This window comes from Phoca vitulina, unplaced genomic scaffold (assembly GCF_004348235.1).
Source record: "Phoca vitulina isolate PV1807 unplaced genomic scaffold, GSC_HSeal_1.0 scaffold1, whole genome shotgun sequence".
Taxonomy (NCBI): domain Eukaryota; kingdom Metazoa; phylum Chordata; class Mammalia; order Carnivora; family Phocidae; genus Phoca; species Phoca vitulina.
The window spans coordinates 14,701,829-14,721,318 of NW_022589704.1; the positions used below are offsets into that span (position 1 = coordinate 14,701,829).

The 19,490-nt window shown below is 37.7% G+C and overlaps 1 protein-coding gene across 1 annotated transcript; it reads left to right on the plus strand.

The window, feature by feature from the left end:
• Positions 1–2,792: 2,792 nt before the first annotated feature.
• SCG2 (secretogranin II) lies at positions 2,793–8,321 on the plus strand. Its single transcript, XM_032401230.1, has 2 exons — positions 2,793–2,997; positions 5,961–8,321. The coding sequence occupies exon 2, from the start codon at positions 5,975–5,977 to the stop codon at positions 7,829–7,831; it is 1,857 nt and encodes a 618-aa protein (XP_032257121.1). The 5' UTR covers positions 2,793–2,997; positions 5,961–5,974; the 3' UTR covers positions 7,832–8,321.
• Positions 8,322–19,490: the final 11,169 nt, after the last annotated feature.

A 19,490-nucleotide genomic window follows, 5' to 3' on the forward strand; every position in this document is an offset into this window, starting at 1 on the left:
ATAACTACTGGCAAAAACAATTAATGATTTCTAGAGCTATGTTAAATATAACTCATTGAAAAATCTATAGAACACAGGCTGCTGGTGAGTAGAATTTTCCAAACTCAGTAATTACTCTCTTGTTTGGAAGACATTATAATATGCCACATAGCAATATTAAAGTGATCTAATGTCAACTCTTGTTTTCCATTTTTGCAGTCCCAGATAGGAGTCTGGGCCTAGGCCATCTGGACAGTGACCAAGAAAAGCAATTGGGACAACCCCTGAGGATTTTTGTCAAAGTGACTACATTCTAGACTTGGATCTTTAATGGTTGGATCCATGCCATACTCATTTCTCTATTCCTATAACCCAGCAGAGTTATGGAAATACCTTTGGAAAGAACTAGGTTCAAATCATACCTCTACCAGTTATGAGTGAGGAACCAGTGGCTCACTTATTTATTTCTGAATTTTGGTTTTGTCCTCTGCAAAATGGAGATAAAAATAACTATCTGTTGTAGTTACACGAGGATTAAATTAGATTGTAGAAATTCCAACTACAGTGCTTGGAACATAATGGAACTCACTAAATGATATGTATTTATCTTTGTATCATACAGTAGGCAGGAATTCACTTACCCACATATGGCTCATTACTCTACCCGCACCTGTAGCTGATGGAGTCAGTCCATCCCAGCAGCTGCCTCCTGACATCTCAATTGGAGTTTTTGAATGACGTTTTGTATGGATTTTGGATAATTAACCTCAGGAAAGAGATTGACTTTGGGGCCTTAGAAACACTATAGCTTCTGGTCCTTGTTAAAAAAGTTCAATTCCTGAACTAGCCTAGTCAAGAGTGACTTCCTTGAGAGCTATTGAGACCTATGTTGAACCAACCCTTCAAGATTAAACTTGCAGAATTTCCTGGGGCAGTATTGATACTGGTTAGTTCAAGTGGCCACACAGAACTACTAGAAAACAAATTAGGTCAAACTCAGAGTGGCTTAAATATTTATCAAGGTTAAAGAAAATGTTATTATGTATATAAAGCTAACAAAAATAGCAGCAAAAGAGCCGACATCATTGAGATAGTGGTTGAGAAATGGGATTTTCAACCTTTTCTCTTTAACCTAGCACTTGACCTTGCTCTAAAAACTCATTAAGAAGCATAAAAATATTAGATGAATTGGCCATAGGGTTTAAGTCTGAAACTATGAGTTCCATGTCAATTCACAGATGATGGTGGTCTGGTCATTTGGAAAAATCAAATATTTTCAGTAGGAGAGCAGGGAAAGAAGGAAGGGAGGAGGGAAAAATCAAGGGTAATTTTCCCTAAGATTGTTTTTTCCCTAATATTTTAAACTATTCCTATTTCCTTGAGGATTTCAAGAATACTGTGGTTTACCTAACATAGCTAGAAATCATTTTAATAAAACGTGATAATGAGATACCTTAGCAAAGCCTTCTTTTCCCAGGAGGCCTTTTTTCCCTTGAATTTGTAGATGGAACCAAATGGCTCCCCACAGTGCTTCCCAAACACCTCTGGCTAACCTCTTTCTTAGTGCTTTCCAATTTATATCAAAATAATCTGTTTGTCTGTCATCCCCACTAGACTAAAGGATCCTCAAAAGTATATATAGAGAGCCATATATATATAGTCATATACATATGATGTCATAAAAAGCTTTCATACATATATATATATGATATCATATATAAACTAACATACATATATAATTCATCTTTGTATCTGGCGCTTAGTAGGCATTGCAACTTATTGAATGGACAAATCAGTAGCTGATTATTCATTTAACCCTAGATATAAAGGGATCTCTTATACAGCAAGATTTTTTTCATACTTAAAGTATCTTTCAAAACATACAGTTTCTAGAAAACACATCTTTAATAAAACAGGTAAAAATTTAGACTTGTATGAATTATTAAAATAAATAATCATGTTATCTGGCAAAGCAGAGCACTGGTCATAAATTACAAATCTGAGAGGTTGGGAGTTAACTACTATCTTATTTCCTGGATTGGTCACATTTATGAAAGGTATTCAATTCATCTGATTCCATAGGAAAAGAAAAATATTTATAGCTACTTCCTCTCAATTACAGGTGAATTCCCATTACATACGTGTCACATTTTTCTCTAACAGTAAAAGAATCCATTTTTTATTTAATGGAAGTATTTTCATTAACATTCAACCTCTAAGCCTCCTTTTTTGAGACAGATATTGCAAAAGATACCAACAGATTCATATAGAATTATCAACTGGTAGACCTGAAATCTTAGAAATACCTGCTTCAAAATTATATTGAAGCTCTAAAGCAAAATTCCAACTCATTAGAGCCTTAAAGTTTATTCTCATACAAAAAAAGAGAATACTTTCTTTTTTATTCAAATAAATGGAGTTTAAAAACAATTTTGCTTCTGGTCATGATATGAAATATGACTTTTCATATTAATAATGTGCCTTCCATTCCTCTTGGAGTATACAAGGGAATGGTAATGTAATTTCTTTGTGGACAATGTAGAAAAAAAAGTCCTTGTGTGTAAAACTTTTTTATAACGACAAAAACAACAGCAACAAGAAACACTTATCACAAGATATTAGAACATAGATGAGATTATATTTCAATTAGCCATGTCTGTCTGACAGATTTCTTTATTTCTAAGGGAAATTGTGCAGAGCATTTTATTTCAAGCCTCAAAAATTTTGATGAAAGAAAAAACTGCAATTTTTGCCACGAAAAGACAGGTGGCGTAAGCATGCAGCATTTTTTTCCCCCTCAAATATATAAAGTGATTATTTTCTCTTGGGTTCTTTGAAAAAACTCGCTTGTGCTCGGGTTTGTGGCTGAGCCCGGTGACGTCAGTGTGGCAGTGCGGAGTCAGGCGCAGCGGCTCTCTATAAGCCCAGGAGCTGTCCGGGTGCTGAAACGGCCCGAGCAGCTCACCCGGAGCACTGGGAGGAACATGCTGTGGACCTCCTCTGCCATATAAAAAGGAGGTAAGACTGCTTTTCTCTTTGATTTACTGGAAAGTTCTAAATTGCGTGTTCTTTCCTTAATTCCTAGCTGAGAAGAAAAAGACCGTTTGGCAACCTTATATCTATAGAATAACTGAATAGCAACCTGCTGCTCTTCAATCAATGTAAGGACACTATATATGTACATACAGAATTCAATCTATGATTTATAGATGCTGTTGGATATTTATAACCATGATGCTATTTGGATAACCATATGTAAGAAGTGTGAAAAAGTTAAGGATTTTAGTGTCAATACCCATATTAATGTAAAGTTAACTAAGCCTGATTATTTTGTTTCTTTCCTTAATGTATTGTTTCTTCTCTTAAAAACTAGATACAAAGCCAGAGATATAATTTATATGTTTAATATTCTGAGCAGTATGTTTCCAATCATTCAAAGGCTGTTAAATACATTAGTCATAGAGGCAACCAATTTTGGAACTAGTTCTTTTTTTCTTTGACATTTACCTTACAAGGGCTCAAAATTAATAAACTATATAAAATTATTTTCTGAATTGATATACTCTGAAAGGGCTCACATTGTTATTTCCTAGTTTTAGTCCCAGGAAAGTAGGATTAGAATTATCCTGAGTACAGTTTTTTTCTTTTATTCAGGGTGCAATATTATCTTGGGTTATAGGTTAGATATGACTATGAATTGCAGAGAGTTGTTAATTTTGAATTACCATGAGGAAAACCTTCATAACTGTGTAAGATATTATTATTATGTTTTGATTGAAAGAGGTTATACAATATTTTGCTGGACATTTTTAATGGGACACATTTCTTTTTTCTGTATCTTAACCAGTGGAATTGCTCAAATTAGATTAAATATATCCTGTATTTGTCAATGTTCCAGTCTTAATTTCAATAGAAAAGACATTTTTAGCTTATGAAGCACTAGTTCAAATTGTACATAGGATATTAGAGCTGTTGAAACCTTTTTCAGTATATTGAAGAACTGCTACCTGGGAAAGAAATCCCTTGAGTCTTACTCAAAGGCAGTAACTATGTCATCCAAACTGAAACCTTATATATGACCAAAGGATAGCATATGTTAGGCTGTGGTTTAAATACCTGCATTAAATATTCTGCCCCAATTCCACAGCAAAGCCCATCTACAAGATAATGATTTTAAAGACAAACACATAACTCATATATTAAGAATACCCCAGGATAATGGTTTTGAAGAAAATAAGTTCATTAAGATTCTTAAAATTACTATTTCAAATGCCAATGTTGAAAATAGATAATCAAAGCTAAATGCATCCTGAAATAATATAAAGAAGAAATTATAACGTACTTTTATTTAAATCTAAGAATCTATGAATTAAATTTCTTATAGTAAACATTAATTCATAGTAAATATTTCAGGAGTTTTCTCTGACATGCTTTTAAAGATTTTTTTCTTGCAGTAAATGAAGTAGTCTGATTAATGGGAATCATTTTAATAATTATATGCATTTAAGCTAAAGAAATTTCTATAACTACAACCACTGTTAAGTTCTAAAAACTGAAAGCATTACTTAAATACCAAATGATGAAAAATGATATTTTCTACAATTGATATCTAAGCTAACAGAATATTGTACCCACAAAACTTAGCTTGTATGTCACAAAATCATGATGCAAATAAGATATCATGAACAAATTTATGAGCTCTCCTCACATTTATTTGCAACAAAAATTGCAAATATTAAAATAATTTTTCAGTGTTAGCAGCTCTGAATGTAAAACATGTAAAAAAATAATCCCTTTGCTAATTCATATGTGAGATAATAAGACATTGGAGGAAAAAATGAATGAAGATTTTTAAGTAGGAAGAATTCAACATATCGTCTGTGTTTATCTAAATTGGGAGTTACATAGTGGTTATTTTAAGATTTTCTAACAGTATGAGTCATTTAAGATTTCACAGGTCCACACCAAAATAGACACAGACATAAGTCAAGCTGAATCTGAACACTCACAAGTTCAGAAATAGACTGGTTAGGAAAACTTATGTTCTCTCTGTAGCATCTGTTATTATTTACTATGCATTCTTGAAGGCTGATGAAAAATATAACCATGATTGCATTTTGCAAGACAGTCACAAATAAAATGATTAGAAGAAATATGGAGCACAAATATTTTAAAAGTTTACTTTTTCAGTATGTTTATACAGAAAAAAAACTTCACTAGGTTAGCCTACTCGCTGGGACCAGAGAATGTTCTGGAGGTTATTAAGGTATAGAACCTTTAAAATTGTCAGTTGGGTTTGGTGTCAGAGTGAGAACAAAGTTATTTCTGAAAACTGTAGGTAAATAGGACTCATCCACAAGGCAATTCAGTATGATTGACATTAAGATGCTGTATTACTTCATTGTATGTAATGTCACTGCTATAGTGTTTCTACAAAAAATTAGATGGACAATTCAGGAACTTAACCACATGATTTTTTATACAACCTTAAGGAAATCATTTAGTGTGTGTGTGTGTGTGTGTGTGTGTGTGTGTGTGTGTATGTACATGCATATTTTAAATTAAGCCAACTAATTTTTTTTTTTTTTTTGCCAATGTTTTCAATAGGAATGCTATACAAGAGAACTAAAAATCAGCTTGGGAATTTTTTATTAAACAGACAATGCATACTAAAAAAACTAACTACATGTTTTGCAAATTAAAAAATAAAATTTGAGAAACCTCATATCAGTATTTTTGTTATTATTTTAACAAAGTGAATGCCATGAAAACTTGATGAAATTGGGTAACAATTTTACTAGATTCCTGTAGTTAGGTTGTGAGGGTTATATAGGAAATATGTGTGCTTTTAAAAAGAGTCATCCCAAGTTTAATGTGGAATAATCTCTGCTGTATGTTTTCCCTCAATGATCAGTTACTTGTTTTGCTATAGTGTCTTCTAGTTTTTCATTTCTATTAACTCATATTTTCTATGCTTTAAGGACATCTTTCAAACATGGCAGAAGCTAAGACTCACCGGCTTGGAACAGCCCTGTCTCTCATCCCTTTAATTTTCCTCATCTCTGGGGATGAAGCAGCTTCATTTCAGCGAAACCAGCTGCTTCAGAAGGAACCAGACCTCAGATTGGAAAGTGTCCAAAAGTTTCCCAGTCCTGAAATGATCAGAGCTTTAGAATACATAGAAAAACTCCGACAACAAGCTCACAAAGAAGAAAACAGCCCAGACTACAATCCCTATCAAGGACTCTCTGTTCCCCTTCAGAAAAAAGAAAATGGTGATGAAAGTCACTTGCCAGAAAGTACAAGGGATTCCCTGAGTGAAGATGAATGGATGAGGATAATACTTGAAGCTTTGAGACAGGCTGAAAATGTGCCTCAGTCTGCACCAAAAGAAAAGCCCTATGCCTTGAATTCAGAAAAGAACTTTCCAATGGACATGCCTGATGATTACGAGGCTCAACAGTGGCCAGAGAGGAAGCTCAAGCACATACGACTCCCTCCTATGTATGAAGAGAATTCCAGGGATAACCCCTTTAAACGCACAAATGAAATAGTAGAAGAACAATATACTCCTCAAAGTCTTGCCACACTAGAATCCGTGTTCCAAGAGCTGGGGAAACTGACGGGACCAAACAACCAGAAGCGTGAGAGAGTTGATGAGGAGCAAAAACTTTACACAGATGATGAAGATGACATCTACAAGGCCAATAACATTGCTTATGAAGATGTGGTTGGGGGAGAAGACTGGAACCCAGTAGAAGAAAAGATAGAGAGTCAAACCCAGGAAGAGGTAAGAGACAGCAAAGAGAATGTAGAAAAAAATGAACAAATCAACGATGAAGTGAAGCGTTCGGGACAGCTGGGCCTCCAAGATGAAGATCTCCGGAAAGAGGGTAAAGACCAACTCTCAGATGATGTCTCCAAAGTCATTGCATATCTGAAAAGGTTAGTGAATGCCGCAGGCAGTGGGAGGTCACAGAATGGGCAGAACGGGGAAAGAGCAACCAGGCTTTTTGAGAAACCACTTGATTCTCAGTCTATTTATCAGCTGATTGAAATCTCAAGGAATTTACAGATACCCCCTGAAGACTTAATTGACATGCTGAAAACTGGAGAGAAGCCAAATGGATCAGTGGAACCAGAGCAGGAGGTTGAACTTCCCGTTGACCTAGATGACATCTCAGAGGTTGACGTAGACCATCCAGACCTGTTCCAAAATAAAATGCTCTCCAAGAATGGCTACTCCAAAACACCTGGCCGTGCTATGGCAGAGGCCCTACCAGATGGGCTCACTGTTGAGGACATCTTAAATCTTTTAGGGATGGAGAGTGCAGCAAACCAAAAGCCTCCATATTTTTCCAGTCAGTATAACCGAGAGAAAGTTCTGCCAAGACTCCCCTATGGTCCTGGAAGATCGAGAGCAAACCAGCTTCCCAAAGGGGCCTGGGCACCAGATGTGGAGAACAGGCAAATGGCATATGAAAACCTGAATGACAAGGATCAAGAATTAGGAGAGTACTTGGCCAGGATGCTAGTGAAATACCCTGAGATCATGAATTCAAACCAGGTGAAGCGAGTTCCAAGTCAAGTCTCATCTGAAGATAACCTGCAGGACGAGGACCAAATCGAGCAGGCCATCAAAGAGCATTTGAATCAAGGCAGCTCTCAGGAGACTGACAAACTGGCCTCGGTAAGCAAAAGGCTCCCTGTGGCGCCCCCAAAGAATGACGATACCCCAAACAGACAGTACTTGGATGAAGATCTGTTAATGAAAGTGCTGGAATACCTCAACCAAGAAAAGGCAGAAAAGGGAAGGGAGCATATTGCTAAGAGAGCAATGGAAAATATGTAAGAGTTTTCATTAAATGCCCTAATTTCTTCCTCCAACCCCAAGAAAACCCTAACATTTCTCTTTAGTGTGTTGACTTCTATCCTGTTAACACTGTAATATCCTTAAATGATGTACAGGCAGATGATTCCATTTCACTGGGGTATCTGCTTCACTTATTCTGAGCTATTCTCTTGTGTATGGATATGTGTCAATGTTATGACTTCTGGATAAAAAAATTAATCATATCCCTTATTCAAGAAAGATATCTGTGATAGTGTTTAATAGTGTATTTAATGGCTGTGGCATTGTTGATGCTCACATATGATAAAGAGTGTCCTATAATTCTCTTGAAAGTTTTTAATATTTATTGAATTATTTTGTTACTGTCTGTAGTGTTTTGTGAAGTTCTGGAGCAAAAAAAAATAAAGCATTATAAATATATAGTTTTATTCATAAGGCCTTTTCTATTGTGTGTTTAATTGTTGATTAATAAATGTTATTTCTCGACAAATGTGGACTATTCATTCTGGAAAGCCAGAGACAATGACTATGGACCCCAAAGAGAAAATCCTTATCTTCCACAGTCAACCCAGGTAAGAAATAATTGTAAATATATTATTATGCTATGTGCTTAGAATGTAACATCTTCTAATAGCCCACTGCTTAACACTTGCCTATGGCTTTTCTCACATATATGATTTATGGAATAAGACTTTTATTGTCATAGTTTTACCTTGCACCTTTGATTTATAAATAAATAAATACATTTAAGTCTTCCATACCCATAACCAGCTTTGGAAAAAAAAAAAAAAAAGCTGCGTTCAGGGCAATCAGAAATAACTACAGACTTGGAAGTAACCTACCTATTTCCAGATCACCCTGGTCCTCAGAAGACAAGGCTGATGCCTCTTTTGTATGATTTGAGAGGGGCTAAGGACCCTCAAACTGTCAGGTAAGTGAATGAGCACAGGCACAGTGGAAAACACCAATTGCCTTCTCTTTTGTCCTTGTACTTGAGAGAATCCTGAGTGGGCTAGGCAGTGTGTGATTGTTACAATGTGTGTCATGTTGGGGAATGATATCATCCTAACATATCAACAGGGAATCAACAACAGCAAAGGCAGCAGGCACAAGAAAAGATACATAGCAACAAAACAGTAATAGTCATAAAAGAAACAAGGAAATAAATAATTACTATTTACTGGATGCCTATTACACACCAGGCACCGTACTAAACACTTTACCTCATTTAGTCTGCACTGTAACACTGTCAAGGGTCTCTTATTATCCCTGTTTTACATCAGGAGAAGCAAAACTCAGAAAGGTTAAATAACTCTCAGAAACAAACTGAGGGTTCTAGAGGGGAGGGGGGTGGGGGGATGGGTTAGCCTGGTGATGGGTATTAAAGAGGGCACATATTGAATGGAGCACTGGGTGTTATACTCAAAAAATGAATCATGGATCACTACATCAAAAACTAATGATGTAATGCATAGTGATTAACATAACATAATAAAATTAAATTAAAAAAGAAAAAGAAAAAAATAACTTTCCCAAAGTCACTTGGTGTTACGAGTTACCAAAGCCTGAGTTCTTCGTCACTTCACTACGTAGTTTCTAAGGGAAGTGCCCTGTCAGCTGAATTGGGACTTTGGAAGTGGGATGGTGAGAGATTCATGAGGTCTCAGGGTGGGTTACTTCCAAGTGACGGCACCTGTGGTATGTATGCGTGTGTGGGTGTGTCTGTGTGCCTGGGGTAGGGAGGGGAGGAGATCCTTGAATGGTCAAAAGGCAAAGAGAGGGCCTGCATACCTGGGGGAAAACATTGAGTGTAGGTTTTTCTACTTTACAATTTTGGCTAGACTCTTTTCTAAATTCACACACAATTTTGTGGAATTCTAGAATCTGTTAAGTGGAAGAGACCTTAGAGGTACAGTGTTTCTAATTAATACCTAATTAATTAATACTCAATACTTTACTCAAATACTTTCAAAATAAAGACTACCTCACTAGACAATACTATGAATTGAAGATTATGGAGGGATCCAGGATATTTGGGTGGTTTAAGGTCTAGGTACATACTATATGCCATGCTTGGCAGATGTCCACATATATCTTCTGCCCTTTGTATATTCTCTTCAACTTTCTGTTTCACACAAGAAGTCACTCCTAGTATCCTAAGTCAACCCTGTGACTACTTCCATGCCAACCCTAAGCAGGAAGGAGAACTTGGCACATGACTCCACTCAACAGAAATGCCCTCACTGTGACATTTGGACATTCTACCCAGAGGTTAGGAATTGAGCACAAGTTACGGGACATGATACAGCTGAGTCTCCAGGCTGGGATCTACACACAAATCAGTAGGATGTCAAACCCTGCGCTCATTCTGCTACAATGTGATACTTTTTTCTTAAAAGTCTCAGACTTGAAATTCCATGATTCTCTAAGGATGACATTGTAGGCATCAGGATTGGCCATTGGGGAGCTACTTTAATTTGGAATGTATATTCTTTGCCTGACTTCTCTCCAGCACCAGTCAGCAAGCATCTTTGCCTTTTTGCAATACCACCATATCCCCAGCTACTGAGTCATCAGACTTATTTCTGATCCAATGATTTTTTCTTCATAAGTGCTTTAGTACATTGCTCACTAGTGTAAGACAGAAAGCTCTAAGTACCATTTAAGGATGTAAATGACAAATTAGTTGGGATTAGAGCAACACAGCCTCTTTGTCTGCCCAGAAGCCTCCTTCAGCAGAAGTCAGGGAGTAGCTTGAGCCCTCCAAACAGATGCCCTCTGCAGGCTACCACTGCAAGAAGAAGAATTGCCTGGGCACTAAGACTGCACCCCTTGTAGGAGTGCATGCCTCCATTGGAAGTCAGGTAGCAGCCTAGCAGTCTCTATGCTCTTGCCAAGGTCCCCCACTACCAGCCTTCTGTCCCCTTAACACTCACAGCTGTTCCACCCTACCTGCCTCGGGAACAATTAGGACTAATCTGATTGTGCCCTTTATGACAAAATGTCCAAGTTATTCCTCATTTCCCACACTCAACCCTCACTAAACCTTGTATATCACCTTTTTTGACCCCAGTTCCCACTCTTTTCCATATTCTATGACATTTTTTATTATGCCCTTTGATACTCAAGGTCGGTCATCAGCAAAATTCCCTGCATCCTGAACCTTTTCTCTGAATATTCTCTTTACCTTCTTGCTCTAAAGGAAACTCACCTCTCTCCTCTGAGGTTGCTGCTGCCCCTGAAACTCTTCCTTACTCCTTTTTGCTGCTTATGGGACATTTATTTTTCAACTTTTTTTGGGGGGGGTGTAGTTAATACACAGCTTTGTTATTAGTGAAAATTATCTTAGATGCAGGTGAAAGTAAAACCAATTCAAATGAGATATATTAAAAACATAAATAGAGGGTCACAAAATCCAAGTAAAGGTCAAGCTAAAATGTTGGACATCCAGAACAGCCAGAATAATGGCCCTTTTTTTTAAAAAAATGAAATATATTTGACAAATAACACTGTGAAAATTTAAGACATACAGCATATTGATTTGGTACTTTGAATGTCATGCGTCATTCAGTACCTACTCATTACCCCTTGTTGTTGCATTCATCCCCTGCTCCAAGTCACTCATTCATTAAAGATAGTAGCTCCTGCTCACTTCATTCCTTTTAGCACTGATCCTTCATAATACTTGTCAATTTCAATATCCCTGAAGATCTTTCCAGCCCTTTCCAGGCACCATCCTCCATCAGCTATTTACTCACAGTTCTTCTCCTTAGCAATAACTGTGACCTAACCTAAATCTAAATCCTAAACATTTTACTCTAACAACTACCTTCTATATTTTCAATGCACTTCCTCTGGCACCTGAGTTCCAATAATCACCCACACCCACCAATAAGATGTTATTCATGGATCCTACCATCTTTCTACTCTCTCCCACCCTCTTTATTCTTCACCACCCACCTTGCCAGTCTTAAATTTCATGGTTCATCATTATACTCCTTGTAAGCCTTAACTCTCTTCAGTCTCTCATTGTAATTAATTGTAATTTATTTGCTAATCTAGGAATTCTAGTTAAGTCCAATTCTCCACCAACTCTTACCTTCTCTCCTACAACTGAACATAGCAGGTGAAAGACATACAACCACACTGACTGATTTCATTTTAAATTCATGCCTACTGACCTCAAGCAGTCCATAATGCTGTGTTGGAATTCTAATATGCCCCATGTCTACTGAGGCTCTTTCCCCTTAGACAGTAATTTCATACTTTCCTTCTGTCCACAAATATTCAACCCTGCCTCCACAACCTATACGCACATGATTATCTTGCTTCCTGTTTCACTGAGAAAAATGAAGCCATCAGAAGAGAAGGTCTACAGAGTCTCATCTCCATTTTATTTTAAGATTTCATTTATTTATTTGACAGAGAGAGAGCACAAGCAAAGGGATTGGCAGGCAGAGGGAGAGGGAGAAACAGGTTCCCTGCTGAGCAAGGAGCCCAATGCGGGGCTCAATCCCTGGACCCTGGGATCATGACCTGAGCAAAAGGCAGATGCTTAACCAACTGAGCCACCCAGGCACCACCCCCCATCTTTATTTTTGTTTGCCTGCCTGCCTCTGTGGTGATACATTCCCTGCTTTCCTGTTCTTGTGGATAACTGTACTTCCTTCTTTATTAACCCCTCCACTTGTGCACTCAATTCAGCCCTCATGCTTACTTGAGAACCTTGCTTCAGAAATTCTCCCCTTTTTTGTGCATCAGCTTTGTTCTTTCTACTGGATGATCTTTTTCAGCATACAAATAGTTTGCAATTTCTTTCATCTGCAAAACCAATGAAACATCCACGAAGCAAGCAAGAACCTCTCCTGACTCTGCTTTCCCTTACACCAATTCTTCATGCCTATTCTTCCCTTTAAAGAAAGACTCTCTAAAGAGTTGCGTACACTTAACCAAATTCTTTTCTCACATCTAAAACCCCTTTCAGTCAGGTTTTTACTCCCACTTCACAGAAATGGCTCCTGTTGAGATCAGCAATGATTCCATATTGCTAGGTACAATGATCATTCCAAGTCCTTATCTCATTTGTTCTAGCAACATTTGGCACTGTTAAACACCTTATTTTCTTGGTATTCAGGCCACTGCACATGCCTGGCTCTCCCTCTACTTCACTGGCTACTCTTTCACTTATCCTTTACTGTCCCTTTTTTATCTCTTCAACCTCTGAACATTGGAGGCTGGCACTCAGACCTTGGAATCCTTCTCTTTCCTGTCTGCACTCATTCCTTAGATGAATCTGTATGTCCAGTCCATAATGTTAACCTGAACTCCATACTCATTAATTCAATTGTCTAGATGACATCCCCATTGGATATCCAGTAGATATCTCACATGTAACTTGACCATAGAAGAATCCCAGGTTTCCCTCTCCTTGACAAACTTCCAGCTCCTCTCACAGATCTTTCCATCTGACTTCTTCAAACCAAAACCCATGGTTTTGTCCCTGACTCTTCTCTTTATCCTATAACTCATTCATGAACTGGCATCCAATCCTGTTGTTTCGACTTCAAAATATATCCACAGTCCATCTTCCTACCATCTCCGCTATTATCAACATGCTACAAACCATGATCATCTCTCACCTGGGTTATTGGAATATCCTCCTATTGGTTTTCCCTGCTTCCACTCTCTTTTCAGTGCAATCTAAACAGAGCAACCAATATGACCCAATTATAATCCAGATCAGATGATACCCAAGACTGAGAGCCAAAGTTACTGCTATGATCTATAGTTGCCTACCTGGTCTGGCTCTGAACTCATTTCCTAGTACTCTTTCCATTATGCTTTCCTTTCTATGGGCACTGGCCTCCTCAGTTCCTCGAATATGCCAAGCATACTCCCACCTCAAGACTTTTACATTTGCTGTTTCCTCTTTCAGAAGTGCTATTTCCCAAAATATCTGCATGGTTTTCTCCCTCACCTATTTCAAGTTTTTGGCACAAATATTGACTTCTCAATGCTACTCCTCCTCAAATTTAAACTCCTACATACTTTTCCTGTCTCCATTCCCTGCTTGACCCTTTCTCTTTACCACATACTACACTGAGCATTCTTTTTTTTTTTTTAAGTAGGCTCCACCCCCAGCATGGAGCCCAAGCTGGGGCTTGAACTCACCACCCTGAGTTCAAGACTTGAGCCAAGACCAAGAGCTGGACCCTTAACCAACTGAGCCATCCAGGGGCCCCCTACATCTAGCATTCTTAATTTACAGTGTTATCTTATTTATTGCCCACTCCTCCACCACTAGGAGGTAGCTACTGTTTGCTTTATCCATGGTTGCACCTCTAGCTCCCTAGATTAGTAACTGGAACGTAGAAAGTGCATAGAAACTAGCTATCAACGAAATTAAGGAATTGGGAATAAGAGGCAAAAGTCTTGAACAGTAAAACAAGATAAATCCTTGTTGAAAGAATAAAGAAACAGCAATTTTATTACATCAATACAGATTTAAGATCCACTTAAAATTTTTATAGAATGAAATTAATGAATAAAATTCCTGATCCAGATTTCAATATCCTCCTTTACCAAGTCTTCCATCTTTGCCTAAAGGGAACACAGCAGGGGCACTGAAGCTCAGTTACCTCTGTGACTTAGCAGGAAGAGATAGGTAGAAATTGTCAGCTTGTGACAAGTGGGTTCAGATATTTCTCCAACTTAAGCATTATCAGAAGGGCCTATGCCATGATTAGGCAATCCTCTAAGATGATGTCGTTTTCCAGCACCACAAAATTATAGTTATTTTGGTATTTTTATCAATATAGGTGAGAATTATAGTTATTTTACTCCATAGAAGAAAAAGATTACTGTTATTAGAAATGCTATAGAAATTAGTCACATGCTGATATAAACTATGCCAGTGTGAATATATAGCTACTACAGCTAACGCTATTTATGCTGCGACTATTATTCCTGACGGTTGGAAGGCTAAGAAGCCCCGTGGGTTTTGATCAGGGTACTTCTGAAGTTTGAAAAGAACCAGGAACTGAAATGTCAGTGGAGTTTTCCAGGCAAGTTGAAGTCTTTTGATTTGGAACAAAGATGACGATTTGTCTGCAAATGTTCAGACAGTATCTACCTTCTAGAGGGTTTATTGTAGCAATCTTCAGCAAGTTTTTCTGGAAGTCCAAACCCACATGTGTATTTATAGTTAATTTCTATATTATTTACATATGCCCATAGCCACTCTGTCTACTGTTCTCAGGACAGTACATTTCAAGTAAGAAGTGTATTGTTGATACCTTGAGGTTTGTTCTTTTGTCAGACTCTTTTTTCCCTTGAAGTCCTTTCATTAAATCATTATCATTGATGTGACTTCTGGACATCACTGGGGAACAGTGGGTGATGGGGTGGAAGGATTGGGTAAAGAAAGGGCCGTCTGTGCTTAAGACACAATGATGTAATAGCCACCTTAGTTCTTTCTGTTGCTCCAAGACATATTTATATCTCGATGCTTTTGCTTCCTCAGTCTGATGGACTCTTCCAACATTGCAGTTGTTCTGCAAGGTTTAGTGGACATGCTGTTGCCCCCGTTAAGAGTGCACTGATTACTCCTTTTCCTCGGCTTTCACAGTGATTTTCCTTTACCTTCACTGCGATGTTTATTTCTCTTGTTGTGCCACATGGCCATGGTTAGTCATGTTGACCTGTCTGCCTCATCTGTTGAATTATAAGCTCTCAAGTCAGGAATCTTCTCTGAATATCCTCTCAATATCCTCTACAATGCCCAATCTCTGTCTCTTTCAAGTGAGCTACTCAATAGACATGTGGTGAGTGAATGAACAGATGTTAGCAAGCATACCTTCTTCTTTATTCTTTTGTGCTTTATGAAGTCTGTGCATATGCCCCTGAACCTTCAGCTCATTTAATAGGAAAGAGTAAAGTGAATCGCCTAATGTGCATCCCACATGGTCGTCTGAAGGGGCTCTTGACCTTGGTGTTTTCAGCACATACGAAATCTCAAATGGTGCCATGGGTTATTCTTTAAAAAATACCTAATTTAATATTCAACTTAATTTGAGTTTGAGTCTGACCCTAGATTCCCACATGGGCATCCCTTTTTAGCTGGCATTTTTCTAACCCTGAGATCTAGAGACACTCAAGAGTTTGCTGTTTCAAACAATTAAGTTTTCACACATGTATGATAGGGTTAGTGTGGACTACCACATACTAATCTAGGTTTTCTAATGTTGCCTGGAGTGTCAATTCCTATATCACAGCTCAAAGACCATTCAGATTTCAGTTCTAGAAAGTCCTCTGACCTACCTAAAGCATTGGAACATTTACATGGAGAAGAGGCTTTTGGGCTAATAAACAAAACAAAACAAAACTGAGTCAAATCCTGGCTTTGCTCCTTTATTTTGTCAGGCAATTAATCTGTTTGCATCTGAGGGAGGGTTTATGTTTACTTTATAGGGCTATTGCAAGGATTTATTGGTAAAGTGTGTGAAGTGGCTTTACAGTGCCCAGAACAAAGTATTTCTAGATATATGGCAGAACTTCCCAATCAATTAATCAAAAACTATTATTAATCATTTGCAATGTTGCAACCTAGTATTAGACATTATGTAAAAAGAGGGATATAAGTGATGCACATAATGTATTTCCACAAAAATAGACCATGTTGTGAAAGCTCTTTTCCTCCATTTACAAACAGGATTACTTCTCCTGCTGCAGCTATTTTAGGAAAGGGCTTTGTGATGAAGCAACAAGTTCTGATTCCATCTGTCATGGGTTCCAATTTAACCGGGGCCTTTTCATGGGAATTGAAATGTTCAGAAGTCTGTAGGTGGCATAAACCAACACTTCAGGTTTATTTTAAGCTTAAAATCCCAATTCATGCGAAAGTTCAGGGAAAACTGATGAGATTAAGTTCCAATTTCATATGATTGTCCTTTCTACACACTGCTCCAAATCCCATCTTTTCCTTACAATGAATTTTCAATGAGATGATAAAGGCTTTAATTTTGATTTTATTTGTTCTCTACATCCCAATGATAATGCAATGATAAACTGACTTCTATAGATGTTACATGAATATCTAACAACCACGGTTTTTTAAAATGCAATATAGATTTTAAAAGAAACAACAGAATCATTCCTTCCTGGTTATTCCACTCATACGCACTGCACAGTGAACTGACTAAAAAATAAATAAGGCAGAAGCCCCTCCCCTCTCCCCCTTAGTGATAATCCTGCGGTCCAATTCATTTTGAACCAACAGGTTGCTATGGTAGCAGGAGAGTCAGGGTTACAGCATTGAACCATTCTGCAATGTGAAATCAGCATGGTGCAGGAGGTGCTTCAGAATTCATGAGACTGGTGGAAGCAATTTTGTGCTTTAAACTTCAGGCTTCTTGCATCTTTAAGAAAATGAAAATAAGAAGGTGGCAGTACCCACCTGAGCCTCTGTGGTGGCTTAGCCGCCTTTCCAAAGTTTTAGATGAAGTAAGCATCATCTGTGCTTTTCATTTATTGAGCTCAAGATTTGATTCTGGTAAGACTCATTATTTATGGAAAGTTGCATGCACAAAAAATGAATTAGAAGAGTTTCTAATTTTGCATTCTATATTTCTATTCCTATCCAGTCAGAGCTAAATTAAAGGTTTAATTTTAAAAAATGTGTATGTTTGGATATACTCAAACTGCGTTATAATTGGAACCACTGAAGCACAGATTTCAATATAATATAAAATGTTCACCTTTGAGTCTATCCATTATGTGAAAAATGCCCTCTTAATATGATATATGTAAAAATTTGTGATATTTGTGACAATATTTGTGACAATATATGTGAATATGTTATATACATGTACATATATGTGCATTAAAAAGGCATTCACATAATGAATAATAAGTTACTTATTAACATTTTAAATATGTAGAACAAATGATAGGTATGCTTACATATATTTACATATGTGGACATTTAAGATTAACATACGTGGAGTATACCACATGAGTCTATTCATTATGCGAATGCCTTTTTAATGCACATATATAGCCGGAGGGGAAGAATGAAGAGAGGGAAATCGGAGGGGGAGACGAACCATGAGAGACGATGGACTCTGAAAAACAAACTGAGGGTTCTAGAGGGGAGGGGGGGTGGGAGGATGGATTAGCCTGGTGATGGGAATTAAAGAGGGCACGTTCTGCATGGAGCATGGGGTGTTATGCACAAACAATGAATCATGGAACACTACACCAAAAACTAATGATGTAATGTATGGTGATTAACATAACAATAAAAAATAATCTAAAAAATGTTAATAAGTTTAATAATTGCTAATATCACCTAATATGCCCTCTGCATTCTTTCTTCATATGGAATGATTTTCTCTCCTTTACCTGACTGAAATACTAACCTGCATCTTATGGATGAAGTTGTGACTGTAAAATTAGAGAAAAATAGCTATAAAGAGATAGGTAAGCCAACAGATCAGCTTGATTTCTTAAATGCATAGTTTCTTCTTATTTGCGGTAAACTGGAAGTATTTGGGGACTAGGAGTGCATTAGGGCTAGAGATGTGTAGTGTTTAGTCTATTCTGAAATAACACAGTGCCATGGAGATGCTCCAATAGGGATTTCAGTGGAGGAAGGATGTTCCACCATGATGTTTCATACCTTAGTGACCTGTCAGATTCCATTCCCTCTATCTGGATGGTCCTCCATCTTGTCTTTCTACCAAGCCTTTGTTCACTCTTTGAGATCCAGCTTTGTGAAGACTTTTCAGATATTGTTTTATCTTACTTCCCTCCTCGTACACGTTGCCTTCACCATCCTCCCAGAGTTAGACCTTTTTCTTCTTTGTAGTAACTATTCCTTCAATAGCACCTACCACATGTTATTATAATTATCTGTTTATATGTAACTCTATGATGAAATATTGAATTCCTTAAGGACAGGGAATACGTGGCGAGAAACTGTGCATTTTTTCGTTTTTGTATGCTCAGCATCCTACTTCCTCTTTCTTTTGGTCACACCACCACACCTTGCTTTGGGGACTGCCTCTCCCCATTTCCTGTATATGTGTTGGGCCTAATAATTATGGTACCTCCCTACCTGCAGCCACGAAGCCATGTGGAGTTTTGAGTTTGATCAATCATGGTACCCCATCTTCTTGTTTTTAGTGATGGCTCAGGGACAGGCATGTGATCCAAGCCAAGCTAATCAGAGTTTTTTCCCCCTAAGAATTTATATATGGATGCTATGAAATAGAATTTCTTGGGACTTTGTTTGAATATTTCATGCCTGTATATATCTATTGCCTTATTAGACTGCCAGGCTTGAGGCCATGAAGGACACAGCAGTCCAGGAGAAGCTGAGATGAGACTGAATTATTACCATAGCAATTATTAACATCTGAAAAACTTGGAGAGATCAGACTGTGAGTTAGATTAGCCTGGATAACCAGCAGGGCAAGTGGCCTTCAGGTGGACAAGTAGCTTTATCCCAGAATGCCAGTAGAGTGCTCCAAGAAGCAGACCCCAAGATGGAGGTAGGGGTGCAATATGTTCATTGGGTGATACTTCTGAAAGAAAAAGGAAGTGTTGGTTTGCACTCTTGGGGGCTTCCTGGGTAAAATCTGAAACTGGCCTCAGTACA